Source organism: Bos indicus x Bos taurus, chromosome 21, assembly GCF_003369695.1.
Source record: "Bos indicus x Bos taurus breed Angus x Brahman F1 hybrid chromosome 21, Bos_hybrid_MaternalHap_v2.0, whole genome shotgun sequence".
Classification (NCBI taxonomy): domain Eukaryota; kingdom Metazoa; phylum Chordata; class Mammalia; order Artiodactyla; family Bovidae; genus Bos; species Bos indicus x Bos taurus.
The window spans coordinates 20,453,295-20,472,133 of NC_040096.1; the positions used below are offsets into that span (position 1 = coordinate 20,453,295).

Genomic DNA, 18,839 nt, shown 5'->3' on the forward strand with positions numbered 1-18,839 from the left:
CTAGGGAGCTTTTAAAATGTCTGAGGACCAGGCTGAAGCCCAGGTGATGTCAGTGTGTAGTCAATTTGAGAACCATCCCTCTGGTTGATCTCTTGTAAATTCAGATGGGTCTTCTTGAGGCCTGAGTACTCTGGCCCGCTCAGAGTCAGGGTTCCAGTTACGCAGGGGGTTCCCTTTACGTTTTGTCATCACAGATCAGTATACTTTCCGGGACAGTTTTCCAACAGATGACAGTAAGGAAAGTTTGTTTTCTCTAATTCATATGAAGTCATTGTTTGGGCCAACAGGGGTTGCTTCAAGGGTCCTGGGCTGTCATTTCTCTCATGGTGCTAGTGATAAAGAACTCGCCTGCTAATGCAGGAGATGTAAGAGAGGCAGGTTCAAGCCCTTGGTTAAGAAGACCCCCGGGGGAGAGAATGGCAACACACAGTATTCTTGCCTGGAGAATCCCATGGACAGAGGAGCCTGGCAGGCTACAGTCCATAGGGTCACAGGGTCAGACGTGACTGAATCGACTTAGCACATATCCCACAGAGCAATCTGGGTGAGCATCCTTCCCCTGACTTGAATGAGACCCCTGAATTGTGCCCCAAATCTTGGTACATTCTCTGTCCAAAAACACACAGGTTCCTGAATTTGGAGTTGATGGCAAGTTCAGAGTTTATCAAGGAGACAGGGTAACTCGTGTCACTTTTCTGGGCCTGGGGAACTGTGTTAGGCAGGGTTCTCCAGAGAAACAGAACTATTTGGTTGTGCGTATACATATAGAAAGAGATTTATTCTAAGGAATTGGCTCACATGATTGTGAAGGGTTTTGGCAAGCTAACAAATTGGCTTAGATGGTAAAGAATCTGCCTGCAATGTAGGAAACCCAGGTTCAGTCCCTGGGTCGGGAAGATCCCCTGGAGGAAGAAATGGCAACCCATTCCAGTAGCCTCACCTGGAGAATTCCATGGACAGAGGAGCCTGGTGGACTACAGAGCATAAGGTTGCAAAGAGTTGGACACAACTCAGTGACTAACACTTTCACTTGGCAAGCTAGAGAGCCAGGAGAGCCAGGGTATGAAGCCTTGAAACCAAGAAGAAGCAATGTTTCTGTTTAAGTCTGAAGGCAGTTTGGTGAGCATCAGGCAAAAGACATTATCTCTTTTTAGGGAAGGTTCAGCCATTTGGGGCAAAAATGTGGGCCTTCAATTGATTAGGTGAGGCCCACCCCCATTGGCAGAGCAATCTGCTCCACTTAGTCTGCCAATTTAAATGTTCATCTCTTCCCAAGACACCCTCACAGACACACCCAGAATAATAGTTGACCAAATATTTGAGCACCTCATGGATCAGGCAAATTGACACATAAAATCAACCATCACAGGGATCCTTTAGGATGAGACTTTACTGGTTAGAAGATGAGAGGTTCCCTAGAAAACGCAGGAGGAGATAAATTTAATTACAGCCTCACACTGGTAATTAAACTGAGGAATCCATGAAGGTTTTGTGAGGACAGGATTCTTGGAGAAGATATCGCTCAGATCACAATGCAGCCTCCTTATAGGTTTTTTTTTTTTTTTTCCAATAAAACCTCATTTTTCTTTGCACATAGGTGAGATAAACAGTAGATCAGCTGAGGATATTTTATAATCCTTAATGTGTGTGTGTGTTTATACACTAAGTCGCTCATTCGTGTCCAACTCTTTATAGCCTTTTAGATAAATATCTGTTGTTTTATTTAATCACAAAAGTTATACATGCTTATCATAGACACTTTATAAAACATGAAAAAAAAATCCAAAGTGCAAAATAAAATTATCCATAAAGCCATTGTTCAAGTATAATCATTATCACTTTTTTAAAATTAGCCTCCTTCTCTTGATGTGATTTCAGATCCATGGATGAGGACTTTATCACACTTGTCATGTGACGCGTGACCCTCCACCTCACCATATCTGAACCTCTGAATGACATCTCTGTTCCCCTCTCTTCCAGGTGAACTATGACCACTTTACTCTTGGTGTTTGTGACTCTGAGGGTCATCACAGCAGCCATCTCAGTAGAAGTTTCAGGTGAGGACATCCCCGTGTGTCTCATTTACCTGGCAGGCACTGAGGACTGGACTCGGGGGTTGGAGACCAAGCCTGGCACTGATAGTCCTGGTGCTTGATCTGGGCCATCACTTTAGAGGCCCCCCTCTCTGACTCTCCCACAGCCCCAACATTCCCTAAAAGTAAGGAATTGTAGGGCCAGTGATATGTGTCCACCCTGCTCTATTCTCCCTCTGGGTACCCAGGACGCCCAGAATTCCCTGTCCAGCTGGACCCAAGTCATTTCCAGGGCTGCATGGTTTGCTCCTCTGGGTCCATCCTTCCATGAAAGGACCACCCACCATCACCAATCTGAGCCACCAGAAGGCCAGTGGGAGAGGTGAAGGGGTGGCTGTTCGGGTGTGGACAGAGCTGGGTTGTGAGGGCCTGGATAAATACAGACCCTTCACAGTGCAGAGCTGTGAGGGAAGAAAAGGGGTCCTGATTCCCTCTCCTCCAGCGTGGCCACCACATTCCAATGCAAAACTCTAAGGGATCCAAGAATTCTAAATTTGAATCTGGTTTTTCATTTTGAAAGGTATCATTGTCAAATAAGAAGATAGAACAATTTTTAAAATAATTTATTGGTCTATTGGCTTGATGTATAGCTTTTAAATATTTAGACATATGATCCATGAGTCTCCACTTGTACTCTTTCCCTGAGACCCTTGAATACCCAGCTGGCTATACCCTGGGGTGATTTGCCCACACAGGCCAACCATTTCATGAGGGTTGGTTGAGAGCTTTAAAAACTGCAGAGCTGGGTGCTGCTGTCACTTCCAGTTGTCCCTGGAGAACCGTGTGTGCGTGATCAGTCAGTGCAGTATTGTCTGACTCTTTGTGACCCCATGGACTGTAGCCCACCAGGTTCCTCTGTCCATAGGATTCTCTAGGCAAGAATACTGGAGTGGATTGCCACACACGCCTTCAGAGGATCTTCCTGACCCAGGGACTGAACCTGAGTCTCTTATGTCTCCTGCATCGGCAGGTGGGTTCTTTACCACTAGTGCCACCTGGGAGGAACCTGCCCTGGAGAGCTACCACCACTAAAACCATGCTGTGTCCTGTGCTAGGGCGGAGCCTCAGAGGGATATTTCTGTGAAGGGCCTGCTAGTGACCCCCCAGGATATCAAAAGGTTAGGGCTGGACCCCAAACATTCCTGGCTCCCTCTTTCTTGCCTTGCTATGTATCTGCCACTCACAAATATCTGAAACATTTTTATGGTCAACCTGCAGGCTCTCCTGGAAAAAAAAGTTCAATAAGTGTATGACTGTTCATAAAAGTGCTGTTTTTTCAAAGGCTCTTTCTTTCCAATACCAGGAAGATTTTTGACTTCTAACAGAATTTGCAAACTCTCTGCATCTTCCCTATCAATACCATCTAGGTTTGTTGTTGTTGTTTTTTTTTAATGGAGTCTAATCATATCCCAACCCACCCCAGGCTGACTCTTTGCAGACTTAAACGTCTGATCTTCTCTGATGCCTCTCCAACTAGGCCCCTGAGCCCCCAACAACAGAACAGAATGACTAGTCCTTCTGCAAGGTCAGGATGGAGCCCAAAGCAGACCTCCTTAAGTGTTTGATATTTTTATATCTTAGCTTTACAAGTTGTATAAATTTTTTCTTCCCCATAGTAATTTTTTCTTGATGTTGTTCAGTCACTAAGTCATGTCCGACTCTTTGCTACCCTATGGACTGCAGCATGCCAGGCTTCTCTGTTCTTCACTATCTACCAGAGTTTGCTCAGACTCATGTCCATTGAGTTGGTGATGCCATCCAACCATCTCAACCTCTGTCATCCCCTTCTCCTCCTGCCTTCAGTCTTTCCCAGCATCAGGGTCTTTTCCAGTGAGTCAGCTCTTCACATCAGGTGGCCAAAGTATTGGAGCTTCTCCCCCAAAGTAACTTTTTACCAATTTTTGAGTCAAGCTGTCACTCCAGAAAGATGGGTTCTGTTTATCCCATGGCTTGGCATCACCTAGGGTACCCCAGTTTGAGAAACAAAGAGGTACACCTGTGAATTTCCCAATGGCCTCCTCTGCAATCCTTTCTGGCTCCATAGTTCCCATCTTGAGGCACAGAGACCAGGGGGTCTTGAGGAAGCTGCTCTGGAAAGGGAATTCCATATGACACAGGAGGCTTCCCCAGCACCAGCACAGACATTGTCATTTCCAGAAGGACTGACAGAGAGGCTGGGTGGTCCTCTCTGGGCACTAACGGCTCTGTCTCCCGCCCCATGTCTCCCTGCACAGAACCTGACAACTCGCTGAGTGTCAGCATCCCTGAACCGTCCCCGCTGCGGGTCCTCCTGGGGAGCTCCCTCACCATCCCCTGCTACTTCATCGACCCCATGCACCCCGTGACCACCGCCCCCTCCACCGCCCCCCTTGCCCCAAGAATCAAGTGGAGCCGCATTTCCAAGGAGAAGGAGGTGGTGCTGCTGGTGGCCACTGAAGGGCGGGTGCGGGTCAACAGCGCCTACCAAGACAAGGTCACGCTGCCCAACTACCCCGCCATCCCCAGCGACGCCACCCTGGAAATCCAGAACATGCGCTCCAATGACTCCGGGATCTATCGCTGCGAGGTGATGCACGGCATCGAGGACAGCCAGGCCACCCTAGAGGTCGTGGTAAAAGGTGAGAGCCTGACCGGGGGGACCCTGCTTCACCTACAGAAAGAACCAGAATGCCATCCTCACTGGTGGGCACCCAGGCTGGCTGGCTTGCAAACCCCAGCTCCTCCTCCTGCCAGTTTGCACCTCAGTTGAGTTACTTAACTTCAGTTGCTTCCTCTGTAACACGAAGCTAGTAACATCACTCTCACCAGACTCTGAGTGAATTAAATACTCCGTGGCCACAGTCACGTGTAATGAATGACAATCTGTGCTTCCCAACAATCCTGTGATTCGATTGCTTTGTGATCATCCCCATTTTACAGACAAGCAAACTGAGGTTAAGTGACTTGCCTGAAGTTTCCCAGGAAGGGAGCCAGAGCATCTCCTGACTCTCCACCCAGATGTCTTTTCCTTCCTCCACCTCCAGTTCCAGAAGCCAAAGAAAGGGATGAGGACTTTCTGGTCCCCTGCCCTCAATGGACTAAGGAATATGCTTGTGTTCTTGGTAGGCTTCAGGACTTCAGTCAGCACCATGTTTTTCCTGTTGGGTTGTTGTTCATTTGCTCAGTTCTGTCCAACTCTTCCCAACCCCATGGACTGCAGCATGCCAGGCTTAGAGAAGCCTTCACTATCTCCTGGAGTTTGCTCAAACTCGTGTCCATTGAGTTGATGATGCCATCCAGCCATCTCATCCTCTGTTTCCCCCTTCTCCTCCTGTCTTCAATCTTTCCCAGCATCAGTGTCTTTTCCAGTGAGTTGACTTTTCACATCAGGTGGCCAGAGTATTAAAGCTTCAGCTCCAGCATCAGTCCTTCCAATGAATATTCAGGGTTGATTTCCTTTAGGATTGACTGGTTTAATCTCCTTTCTGTCCAAGGGATTCTCAAGAGTCTTCTCCACCCCTACAATTCGAAAGCATTGATTCTTTGGTGCTCAGCACTCTCTGAAAGGCAGTCTGCTCCTACCTATGCCTTAAACAAGACTCTCACTGGGATGGCCCTGGGTGGAGGGGGCATCTTTCTGCAAAGCAAATATGGGGTCCTGGAATGACATGAAAAATTATGAGGAAGGCAGATTTTGATCCAAATCAAATAACCTGATTATCAGAATTATCACAGGTTTCCAAAAAGATGCCTTATAAGGTAATGAGCTCCCTGTTAATAGAAATGTTCTAGCAAAGGCAGAAGCACCCCATGCAGACATGGAGCTGGGATTCACCCATCAGCTGGAGGCCCAGCCCAGATGTCTCTATGCCCCCTTGACTCTCCCTGATTCTATAAGGGCCTGGATGAGAGGAGGCTGCACTGACCTGCCCTCTCGCTCTCCTGTGTCTTGCAGGCATCGTGTTCCATTACAGAGCCATCTCCACGCGCTACACCCTGGACTTTGACAGGGCGCAGCGGGCCTGCCTGCAGAACAGCGCCATCATCGCCACGCCCGAGCAGCTGCAGGCTGCCTATGAGGACGGCTTCCACCAGTGCGACGCCGGCTGGCTGGCCGATCAGACTGTGAGGTGAGCCCCGGGGCCACCATCGGAGTGGAGTGGGAGACGGACTGGAACGCCGACCAGCACTGAGCTGGTGCCAGCCTGATGACACCAAGGCCAGCCTGGGCTGGGGCTAGACAGATGCCTTGGCCAGTTCGAGGTCAGGTCCCAAATCCTTGGTCCTCTGTCCTGTGGTGGATGAGTGATCACTAGCAGCATAGCTCTACGTGAGCATTTTCTCCATGCAAATTATACATCATTATTCTTCCTACTCATTTTTCCCTTTACATCTTTTTTAAATTTTGGTGTTTACATATTTTTGTGAACCACTTTCTATTCTGTTTTTAATAGGGCAAGACACATGTAAATTAAGCTTTTTGGTTCATTTTTCCCTGAGCACAGCTGCTAAGGAATGGGTGGGTTGCCCAGCAAGACAGACAGAGCCTTAGAGGGCAATCATGTGAGCAAGCCTGTAAAAGCAAGATGAGACAATTCATTCGAGGTGGATCAAAGCTCCAAATGCAAAAGCCAGAACCACAAAGCCACAAGAAGAAAACAAAGGGAAATAGCTCTGTAATCTTGGGATAGGCAAAAGATCTCAGGATAAAAAAAGCCATTAACCATTAAAAAAAAAAAAAAAAAAAGGGCAAGGTGATTCAACAGCCTAGCATAGTGCAAGAGACCACACCTCAGATACAAGAGGTACTTATATACCTCAAACCCCAGTTTTGATACTTAGAGGCTGTGTGACCTTGAACAAGTTGCTTAACATCTCTGGCCCCCACTTTCTTATAGTTTAGAGTGGTTATAGCACTTTCCTTCTTAGGTTGATGTGAGACTCCAATGATACAGAGCAAAGTTCAGCAAACTATGGCTTATGGGTCAAGTCCAACCCACTCCTTGATTCTGTAAACAAAGTTTTATGGGAACACAGCCCCGCTTGTTATTTTGTCTGTGGTTGCTTCGTTTGCACTAGGATGGCAAGGTTGAGTGGTGGGTCACAGTGGAGACCCTCTGGCCTGCAAGACCTGAAACATTTACTGTCCATCCTTTTACAGAAAAGGTTTGCAAGCCCCTGATAGAACATGTTTGGTACCAATAAATATTTAGTAAAAGGCGCCGCTTTCTGTCACCAATAGTGATGAAAACCTCCATCTCAATAAAGCTGGGAAAAATCTGTAGAAACAAGTAGCCCACAGATCTCAGCAGATCCCAGCAAACACATCAGTAAGTCACCGCTTCCTCCCACAAGGGAGGAGGGTACAAGGACACAGGTCACCGGGCCCCTCCGTCCCCCGAGTGTCACATCCCTGCCTTGGGTTCCCGGTAGGTATCCCATCCACACGCCGAGGGAAGGTTGCTATGGAGACAAGGACGAGTTTCCCGGCGTGAGAACCTACGGCATCCGGGACACCAACGAAACCTATGACGTGTACTGCTTCGCGGAGGAGATGGAGGGTGAGGCCGCCCCGCCCTCCCACGAGCCTCTACCCAGCCCCTTCTTCCTGCCGACTCCCGGGGTCACGCGGGCCTCCTCTTGGGCAGGGCGCCAATCCAGGATACCATACCCTACCTCGATATCCCTCCCAAATCCCCATCCTATCCCTGAAATACAGATACGTGGGACCAGGGCTTTCCCCAGTTAAAGACCAAACTCAGAGGAACCTGGGGATCTCCCTGGGGACTCAGGGCAGACGTGGGAAGGAGTTCCTTACCCTCCTGGCTGTGTCTTTTGCAGGCGAGGTCTTCTATGCAACATCCCCGGAGAAGTTCACCTTCCAAGAGGCAGCCAACGAGTGCCGGCGGCTGGGCGCCCGGCTGGCCACCACGGGCCAACTCTACCTGGCCTGGCAGGGTGGCATGGACATGTGCAGCGCCGGCTGGCTGGCTGACCGCAGCGTGCGATACCCCATCTCCAAGGCCCGGCCTAACTGCGGGGGCAACCTCCTGGGAGTGAGGACCGTCTACCTGCACGCCAACCAGACGGGCTACCCTGACCCTTCATCCCGCTATGACGCCATCTGCTACACAGGTGGGTTTGGGCTGGAGGCATTTCGGTGGGGAGCATGCCACCGAAATGGGGACCCAGAGGATGAAATCTTAGAATGGGGAGTTGGGTTTTACCTCCTTCAAGGGTCCACTGGGTACCTGAACCCCATGTCTTGGCACCCCCTATTTTCATGGATTCCTCGGGAAGCTAGAATCACTGCAGCCTGCAGTGTACCCAGTCCTATCTCATCAGCCCAGAACTGGGGGGAAACATGATATTCAGAGACTGTTTTCTCAAGTTTGAATCACGTCTCTGCCACTCACTCCTGGACAGCTGTGACAAAGTCAAGGCCCTGGAGCGTCACTTTCCTTATCTGTCTAATGGGAAGATGTGGGGGCCTGACTTGAGACTGTGCGCCACAGGAGGGCGCTGTGATCCACCCTTTTTTAAATTTTAAAAGTATTTTTTAATTGAAGGATAATTGCTCTACAGAATTGAGTTGCTTTCTGTCAAACAATCAGCCATAGGTATACACATGTGCCCTCCCTCTTGAGCCTCCCTCCCACCTTCCTCTCTGCAGTTACCCTTTTTAATTGAATTCACTTCAAAATGAGGGCCATAGTGTTACTTAAGAGTGGGAAAAAGGTTTTGACAAGGACTTTATTGTGAACATTTAGACTAAAACTTTTTTAAAAGTTTGTATCCTGTATTTTACACTGTCTAGGGTTATTTGTGCAAAAATAATTAGAATTACCCCCAAAAGCTTCTCTTCACTTTTCAATATTCCCACCACCCTTTTTGCAGTTGTAGCATCCTCATGAATGCTCTCTTTATTCATTACTAAGTGGCTTATTTGTTCATGACTGAGGCAGGCAGTTCTCTCACTTTCATCAATTTCATGAGCTCCTGCATCTTTGGGAAGATTTTTTCGTTTCTCTTTCTAATTGATTTACATTGTCCCATTGGCTAGTTCTAACATCAGAGCCTCAGCAGGTGCTCACAAGATAGGTAAGGAAGCAACTGGCTGGCATTACTCAGGAAGGGATATTGGAATAAGATGGTTTTAATAAGCAGTGAGCTGATTGGTCAGGGTCTTGTGCTATGGTGACTGCATATTCTTGCAATCTAGGGAACTCCTATAATAAATACTCAAGCCATTGAGGTCTCCAGCAATGGACCCAGCCAGGTGCCTGGCACACAGTAGGTGCTTTCTTTTCTTAGCAGAGGAGGGGAGCATCTGATATTCATCTCCATCAGGCCAGCCCCAGGCCAAGCACTAATGCCTGTCTCTGCCCCCTGCCCCAGGTGAAGACTTTGTGGACATCCCAGAAAGCTTTTTCGGGGTGGGCGGTGAGGAGGACATCACCATCCAGACGGTGACCTGGCCTGACGTGGAGCTGCCCCTGCCCCGAAATATCACTGAGGGTGAAGCCCGAGGCAGCGTGATCCTCACGGCAAAGCCCGACTTTGAAGTCTCCCCCACCGCCCCGGAACCCGAGGAGCCTTTCACGTTTGTCCCTGAAGTAAGGGCCACTGCATTCCCCGAAGTAGAGAACAGGACTGAAGAGGCCACCCGGCCCTGGGCCTTTCCCAGAGAGTCCACCCCCGGCCTGGGAGCCCCCACGGCCTTCACCAGCGAGGACCTCGTCGTGCAGGTGACCTTAGCCCCAGGTGCGGCTGAGGTCCCTGGGCAGCCACGACTGCCAGGGGGTAAGTGTCCGCTGCTCAAGGGGCTGCATCCAGGGCTGGGGAAAGGGCTTGGTCTGGGGTCTTCTGTGTGCAGTGCAGGAAGTGCTCAGTCATTCTGTCATGTCCGACTCCTTGCGACCCCACAGACTGTGCCCGCCAGGCTCCTCTGTCCGTGGAATTCTCCAGGCAAGGATCCTGGAGTGGGTTGCCATTTCCCTTCTCCGGGGGATCTTCCCAACCTAGGGAATCGAACCTGCGTCTCCTGCACTGGCAGGCAGATTCTTTACCACTGAGCCACCTGGGTGGAGGTTCTTCTGTACTTTCAACTTCACCTGGGATGTGAGACAAGTGTCCCTCCCCTCAGACTCAGCTCTCCTCACTTGTGAAACAAGAAACAAAGGGGATGGGCCACACCACTGGTGCTCACGCTCTTTTATGGGTGTGCGGCTCTTTGTCACAAAGCATTTCCTTCAAATGAAGTCAGAGGTAAAAACCAAAGAATGTATCAACAGGCAGAGGTGAAGGGCAAAGGAAAACCAGGGCTCTTCTGCCCATGGGCCCTCCTTGCCCCAACAGGCACTTCTGCAGAATAGAGCCGCTGAACTCGGCTGCAATAGGTACCCTCAGGGCTTCTCACAACACTGGCCCTCCAGAACAGAGGTCTGCAGACTGTGGTCCATGGACCAAACCTAGCTGTAGCCCATGTTCAGTTCTTCTGTGGCCCATGAACTGAGAATTAAAAAGCTTTTTAAGTAGTTGAGGGGGAAAGTCCAAAGAAAATAACATTTTGTGATGTATTGTGAAAATTACATAAAATTCAAATTTTAATGTCCACAAATAAAGTTTGACTGGAACAAAGTCACACCCATTTGGTAACATGTTGTCTGTAGCCATTTAGGGCCGTTTAGGGCTATCAGGGTGGGATCAAGTAGATGTACAAAACCCATTTAGCCCACAAAGTCTGAAATGTGTTCTATCAGGCTTTTTCCAGAAAATGTTTGCCACCTCGGTTCTGGGATGGTGTTGTTTCAGGTGCTCAATAAATGTCTGGATGGGGACTTCCCTGGCAGTCCAGTGGTTAAGACTCTGCACTTCCAATGAATGAAGCGTGGCTTCAATCCCTGGTCAGGAAACTAAGATCCCACATGCCAGGTGCCAAAAAAATAAATAAATATTTGAATAATTGGGATGTCACATCACATGGAACTTGGCTGTTTCCAAAACTCGAGTCCATGAATAGGAAAGACGTACTGGGGTGGCCTCCAGCAGGACCTTGGTAGTGTCTCCACTGGGGGTGGGGCAGATGGCCACCACCATCCACCTTCACTCCCATGATGCACCAAGTGAGATGTCAGCCTGAATCACGCAGGTAAATACAGTATGTTGAGAAGGAAGAATTGCTTAGAAGTTTGAGGGTAAGGCCAACAATAACTGTGTCCCGGGTTGGCTCAGGGCTGGAGAGACCCTCACTCCCTCCACGTGGCTGCCACCCATAAAGGTGCCAATGGATAGGTGAGCATCTAACACAGGACAGGATAAGAATGTAGGGGAGACTCAGATTAGGAATCCATCTACAACTGGATGTAAACTGACCAGTCACCCAGGGAAGTATCAAAAACCAATGTGTGTCCAGTTAAATGCAACAGGGGAGGCAGAGTGAGTGGGGGTTCATGCACAGGCTGTGCCCTGTGCTCATGCCCCGACATATACCCAGTGCACCAGCACAAACTCTTGCAGCTATTTTCAGGAGGACCACCTACCCCCTGAACCCGGGACTTTGGGCCAAGTGGAAGAAAGGCAGTGGTTTGATAGATTTGTTTGATGTTTTTCTTTGTCCTTCTCTGTGTTTTCCAAATGCTCTGCAGTGATCACTTATTCTTTTTATACTAAGAGCAAGTGCCTTTGTTTTCAAGAGTCTGGGGACAAATGAGCAGCCTTGGAGTGAGGAAGCCAGAATGAAGGGTTGGGGACACCCATGGCAGAAGGTTCCTAGAAGGCTTTCTCGGGAAGGTGAATTTCAGGAGCAGTTTGAACGAGCAGAGATACCAACTTGACAAGGAATCAGATGGGGAATAGAAAAGGAAGGAGGGGATGAAAAGAGGTCATTCCTCAAGGAGCCAGGGCTCCTTCCACACCTGCAAAGCCTTGAGAACCAGGTACCACAGACGTTGGCATTGTGGCCCTTGGTCCATGCCCTGATCCTGACCTGTCTCACCTCTGCCTCTCCTCCCCACCCAGGAGTCGTGTTCCACTACCGCCCAGGCTCCTCCCGCTACTCGCTGACCTTTGAGGAGGCCAAGCAGGCCTGCCTGCGCACCGGGGCCATCATCGCCTCGCCCGAGCAGCTCCAGGCCGCCTATGAAGCAGGCTACGAGCAGTGTGACGCCGGCTGGCTGCAGGACCAGACAGTCAGGTGACAGACGAGCTGGGCTCCCCTGCCAGTCCAAACCCCACCGTGCGAGGTCAGGCTTGGGGAGCCTGAGCCTGCGGCACCCACCACACTATGTGCTCTGTTAATTAGTGGCTCCTGGCTGACCCCTTAATTTCTCCCCCAGAACCAAACCGTATTCTGAGAGGGCGGGAATGGATCCCAGGAGACATTAACTCCTTGGTCATATCTCCTCAAAAAACATATTGAGAGCTCCTTGTCAAGCCCCCCAGTCCTCACCAGCCTGACCCTTCCATGCCATGGGCTTTCTTCTGAAGCCAGGAATCCCTCAGTGGCCCCAGGCGGCCCCATCCCCAGCTGCACAGGGAACATGTTGCATGAGAGATTCCTTCCTGTTTTTTTGTTTTTGTTTTTTTTGGCTGCACTGGGTCTTCACTGCTGCTTGTGGACCTCCTCTAGTTGTGGCAAGTGGGGGCTACTCTCTAGTTACCGTGGCAGTCTTCTCACTGTGGTGGCTTCTCTCATTGCATAGCATGGGCTTCAGGGTGTGTGGCTTCAGTGGTTGCAGTGCATGGGCTCAGTAATTGTGCCTCATGGGCTTAGTTGCCCCACAGCATGTGGGATCTTCCCAGACCAGGGATTGAACCCGTGTCCCCTGCACTGGCAGGCAGATTCTTAACCACTGGCACACCAGGGAAGTCCTCCTTCCTGGTTTGAACCCTTCAGGAGACCTGCCGGCCTCACCCTGGGGCCCCGCATCCCCAGTTTTCTAGAACAAGCTCTCACCTGCCCCTCCCACCTCCCCTGCAGATACCCCATTGTGAGCCCGCGGACCCCCTGTGTGGGTGACAAGGACAGCAGCCCGGGGGTCCGGACCTACGGCGTGCGGCCACCATCAGAAACCTACGATGTCTACTGCTACGTGGACAGACTCGAGGGTACAGGCCCTGTTCTCACATTTCGGGCTGAGGAAGGGTGAGGGGACTGATGCGGAGATGCAGAGGAGGGGGAATCCACCTAGTCCAGTTCTCACCTGAGCAGGCAGCCAGGAAAGGATCCTATTTAAGAAAGAAGGCCTTCCCAGTCCCTCTCTCAGGTCAGGCCCCTTGTCTGCCTCTAAGATGATTCATGTGGATTCCCCAGCATTGCAGGGAACCATTGGTTTCTTGAAAAAGCAGTAAGTTCTATAGATAAATGAATTAATTTACTTGTACCAGAAAATGTTATATGCACCTTCTGCCTCATTGAGAGTCTCAATGCCCATGAACAAATCAAAGACTCTGAGAAGTCCTGCATTAAAAAAAAAAAAAAAAAAACCAACCTCTTCAACTCTGCTTAACCAAGCATCATCCAAGCTTAATGAAACATAGACCCTTTCTTTGGTCTTATTTCTTATCATTTCAATTAAAATCACCAAATTACTGTCCCACTGAATGCAATCTTGGAAATGCTGACATTCTGGAGAGATTTCAACACTGTCACTCACTTGTTTGGGGACCTGGGCAAGTTACTTAACCACTCTAGGCCTCAGTTTCCTCATCTATAAAATGGAGCTGATTTATGCTTATATCAGAGACTTCACTGAATATTAAATGAGATGTGCATGAAAAGTGCCTGGTATAAGCAGGTATTCAATAAATGTGAAATTCCTCCCCCCAGATCAGACACAGACCCCAGTATTGTTCTGGGTGTTGGGACTCCAACCCCTAAGAGTGGCCACAGGCCCCGCTCCCTGAGTTCACAGGACGCGGATGGGGCCACAGGTCCATAGCATTCAGTGCTCCATGATTAAGTGCTGAGGTTTAGGGGAGCACGGGATGCCCAGGAGTGCCTCTCTTAGACAGAAGAGGGGGTGCCTACATGTGACTGGAGAATCCAGAGAGAAAGAAGGGAAGTTGTTCTCATGGAGAGTGACTAACTTGTCTTAGTGCAGCTGCCCTGCCCCTGGGTGAGCAGCAGCTGCTCTGGCCATGGGCACAGAGGCTCACACCTGCCACCTGCCTCTACCCCCAGGGGAGGTGTTCTTCGCCACACGCCTGGAGCAGTTCACCTTCTGGGAAGCCCAGGAGTTCTGTGAATCCCAAAACGCCACTCTGGCCACCACAGGCCAGCTCTATGCTGCCTGGAGCCGTGGTCTGGACAAGTGCTACGCCGGCTGGCTGGCTGACGGCAGCCTCCGCTACCCCATCGTCACCCCAAGGCCCGCCTGTGGCGGGGACAAACCGGGCGTGAGAACCGTCTACCTCTACCCCAACCAGACGGGCCTCCTGGATCCGCTGTCCCGGCACCACGCCTTCTGCTTCCGAGGTTTGTGTCCTCATCTCCCCTTCAGCCCCGCTCTGTCTTGGGGGTGACCCCCCCAGGCTCATCCTCCTGATCTCTGCCCATCCATCACAGCAAAGAGGAAAAAGTTCAGTCCCTCTGCACAGGATGACCTTAGGCTTTGACTCTGTGGCAAGTACATCTTTCTAATGTGCCCCCAGAGACACATAAAGAGAAACAAGTAAGAACTTAGGTTCCAAAATCAGGCAGATCTGAATTTTAATTATGACTCTGCTGCTTCGTAGCTGTGTGACCTTGGGCGAGTCACTTAGTCTCTCTGTTTCTCTGCTTTCTCTATAAAATAATGATATAATATTTCCTACCTCGAATTGTTGCTGCAAGGATTAACTGGGGTAGTACATACAGAACACTTAGCATAGTACCTGGGAAATAGTAAATGCTCAATAAATGTTAGCTTTGCAAATAAATAACACACATATATGTTGTGTGTATGTGTGTATATAAGTATATATACAGTTTTGAATAGTACAGCCTGGTCAAACTTTCATCTGCTTCTAAATATTTCTGTGATGAGTTTAGTCAAATTATTATTTACTGAGCACCAAAAATTCACATTTCTAACTGACCCATGCTGAGGACTCTATGCCATGTTATTGGAGTTCTGAGAGGGATGTCGTCGACTCAGTGGGCATGGCCAGGGCATGGCCAAGGACTGGCTGGGCTCTGATTAGATGAGTTCTTACAGGGTCCATGGGTCCAGATACACTGCCCAGAATGTAGACTGTAGTACTGGCTTGTGCCATATTTTACATATACATCAAAACTCAGTATATTTATAATTTCCTGTGAATATGTAATTATTTCAAAATAAAGTTAATTTTTTAGAAAAACCCCCAAGGGACTTCCCTGCTAGTCCAGTAGATAAGACTTAGCCTTCCAATGCAGGGAGCATGGGTTCAATCCCTGGTCAGGGAGCTAGGATCCCACATTCCTTGTGGCCAAAAAAACAAAACATAGAACAGAAACAATATTGTAATAAATTCAATAGAGACTTTATAAATGGTCTAAATCAAAAAAAGAGGGGGGATCTCTAAAAAAACAAACAAACGTTGAACGTCCCAAAGTTTCCAAGACTTTCAGTCCTAAGTCACTTCAGTCGTGTCCGACTTTTTGCGACCCTAGGGACCATAGCCCACCAAGATCCTGTCTATGGGATTCTCCAGGCAACAATACTGGAGTGGGTTGCCATGCCCTCCTCCAGAGGATCTTCCTGACCCAAGAATCAAACCCATATCTCTTATGTCTCCTGCATCAGCGGACTGGGTTCTTTACCATTAGCCCCACCTGGGAAGCCCCAGGGTCACCTTTTAAAACCTAATTCGAAGAAAGTTCAGTCTCACTCTGTCAGTCAAGAAAGCCAATCCCTTCCCAGAGGATTTGATGAGGCCCTTGCCCCAGCACCCCTCTCCTTGCTCTGGACATCAGAAGTCAAGCCAATTAGCCCCCCAGTAAATTCTCAGCCAAGCATCTCTACCGTCCATGCCCGACCCTCTGTAGACTCAGCCTTTTATATATCTGCTGAGAAACCTGGCTTCCTTCCCAATCAAGTGCACAAAACCAGAACAGTTACTCCCAGTCAATGAATCCTGCCTTCACCATCCAGTGCCAGGATGGCTTCATGCATGTTAAATAGCACTCTCCTGATTTTGATCCAGGAACAACATCATTTGGAACATCATTTCTGTCCCCAAGAAAGGCAGCATCATTGCAGTACTTAAGAGCGGAGAGTCTGACATCAGATCATGCTGTTTGCTCAGTCACTCAGTCATGTCCGACTCTTTTGCGACCCCATGGACTGTAGCCTGTCAGGCTCCTCTGTCTATGGAATTCTGCAGGCAAGAATACTGGAGCAGGTTACCATTTCCTCCTTCAGGGGATCTTCTGACCCAGGGATCAAGCCCACATGTCTTGCATCTCCTGCATTCGCAGGTGGATTCTTTACCACTACAACCACCTGGGAAGCCCCTGGCACCAGATACTTGGGCCCATGGACTAGATTTGTCACTTAGAAGCCACTGACACTGGGAAAGTCACTTAACCTTAGTTTCCCTGTCTGTAAGTGAGATAATGTATCTCTCTCACATGGCTGTTGTGGGATAAAATGATTTTATCTTATTTTAAAATATTTGTTTATTTATTTGGCTGTGCTGGGTCTTAGTTACGGCACGCAGGATCTTTAGTTGTGACAGGAGAGATCTTTAGTTGCTCCACACAAACTCTTAGTTGCAGTGTATGGGATCTGGTTTCCTGACCTGGAATTGAACCCAGGCTCCTGCATTGGAAGCACTGAGTCTCAGCCACTGGATCACCAGGGAAGTCCCCTAAGATGATTTTATGCATTGATGCATCACACCTTTAAACAATGCCTGGCATGTATAATAGATTCTGCAAAAGAGGTGCCCCAGACCACTGAAATAAAGTGCTGATGGTATGTGCATATTGATATAGTTGAAGCAAACACCTCTTATTAATTAAGGACAAACGTCATTTCACTGGACTGGGTAGGGGTTGGAAGTCCAAGGACTAGCAAGATTTGTGCACAAGCCTGGCCCACCTCATGGGCCCCTGGGTCCCCTGAAGAAGGGCCAGCCTGGGGTGGGTCACTGGTAAGGAGCCCCCAGCCCTCACCACACATGTCCTCTTTAGGTGTTTCAGCGGCGCCCTCTCCAGAAGAAGAGGAGGGTAGTGCACCCACAGCAGGCCCTGACGTGGAGGAGTGGATGGTGACACAAGTGGGGCCTGGCGTGGCTGCTGTCCCCATCGGGGAGGAGACGACTGCAATCCCAGGCTTCACCGTTGAGCCAGAAAACAAGACGGAATGGGAACTTGCCTACACCCCAGCGGGCACTTTGCCACTACCAGGTCCGTCCGGGCTCTCCTGCATGTCCTGCTGCCTCCCTGGGCCAGGGTGTGGCCTGGAAGGGGGGAGGAGGAAGTGTTCTCTCCCTGGGACCCGTGATCTGTTTCCCCAGCCCTGACCCCCAGCCCTGATTTTATTTAAGTGTGCTGCCATGGGTAACTTCAGCCACCTCAGCAGGCATCCAGGACCAATCCTAAGGGAGAAAAAGGGCAGCTTTGTTCATAAAACACACCTCTTCTCTCTCTCTCTTTCACTCTCTCTACACTCACTTATCTTCCAGCTACACGCCCCAAATGCCCAGCACTGTATCAACTGGAGGACTCTCACTTACTCTGTGCTCCTGCATTCACACCTCTACTCCCTAACCTCTTAAAACTCTTGTGGGAAGGACTGCAACAGAGGGAAAAGGACCTGGGAGGGGGTAGCTGTTGGCAGTCCCACTGTGACCTGTCTTCTCTTGCTTTTTATTTTTTTTATTTTATTTTATTTTTTAACTTTACAATATTGTATTGGTTTTGCCATATATCAACATGAATCTGCCACAGGTATACACGTGTTCCCCATCCTGAACCCTCCTCCCTCCTCCCTCCCCATACCATCCCTCTGGGTCATCCCAGTGCACCAGCCCCAAGCATCCAGTATCATGCATCGAACCTGGACTGGCGAGTCGTTTCATATATGGTATTATACATGTTTCAATGCCATTCTCCCAAATCATCCCGCCCTTTCCCTCTCCCAGAGTCCAAAAGACTGTTCTATAAGAAAAACACCATTACAGTATACTAACGCATATATATGGAATTTAGAAAGATGGTAACAATAACCCTGTATATGAGACAGCAAAAGAGACACTGATGTATAGACCTGTCTTGTCTTGTTTCTCCATCTGAGTCCTTTTTTTGGGCCAGGTGTCCCCAGTCAGAACTTCCTGAGCAACAGCTGTCATGATTAAATCACATGGGACTTGCTGGGATGAAATCCACGGACTCCAAACCCTATTGGAAAAAGCATTTAGTAGGCATCAGGTTTAGGAAATCCTGACTTATAGAAACATTAATAGCACCCAACCACAACCCCCACCATTGCAGAGCTTCTCAGAGCCTTGGATGTGCTAATATGCTCTGTAAAGCAGAGAGGGCAGTGTATTCAGTGGGTCCCAAATGAATGTGACCACAGGGTCTTTTTTTTTTTTTCCATGGAACATTTTTAACATAGCCCACTTTGGGTAAGGCTGATTTATAGTGATGCACAGTAACCTGTGTATACCTGGCAGAGTCAGTTTGCCCAGGGTCACATGCATTTGAAGACAGGAATATATCAAAGCTTCCCACTAATTCATCCAGTCACTCAGTCAGTGCACAGTCCCCAAGCAATCCGGCCACACTAAGTGCTC

At 49.2% G+C, this 18,839-nt stretch overlaps 1 protein-coding gene across 2 annotated transcripts in view; it reads left to right on the forward strand.

The window, feature by feature from the left end:
- ACAN (aggrecan) overlaps positions 1 to 18,839 on the forward strand; it is a 68,926-nt gene that overhangs the window by 26,962 nt on the left and 23,125 nt on the right. For both annotated transcript variants that reach the window (XM_027521682.1, XM_027521683.1), the window contains exons 2-11: positions 1,981 to 2,057; positions 4,328 to 4,711; positions 6,028 to 6,202; positions 7,506 to 7,633; positions 7,914 to 8,207; positions 9,471 to 9,875; positions 12,093 to 12,267; positions 13,054 to 13,181; positions 14,257 to 14,550; positions 17,233 to 17,448. In XM_027521682.1, the coding sequence (XP_027377483.1) occupies positions 1,988 to 2,057; positions 4,328 to 4,711; positions 6,028 to 6,202; positions 7,506 to 7,633; positions 7,914 to 8,207; positions 9,471 to 9,875; positions 12,093 to 12,267; positions 13,054 to 13,181; positions 14,257 to 14,550; positions 17,233 to 17,448 (2,269 nt within the window). In that variant the 5' untranslated portion in view covers positions 1,981 to 1,987. The remainder of the gene's footprint in view (positions 1 to 1,980; positions 2,058 to 4,327; positions 4,712 to 6,027; positions 6,203 to 7,505; positions 7,634 to 7,913; positions 8,208 to 9,470; positions 9,876 to 12,092; positions 12,268 to 13,053; positions 13,182 to 14,256; positions 14,551 to 17,232; positions 17,449 to 18,839) is intronic.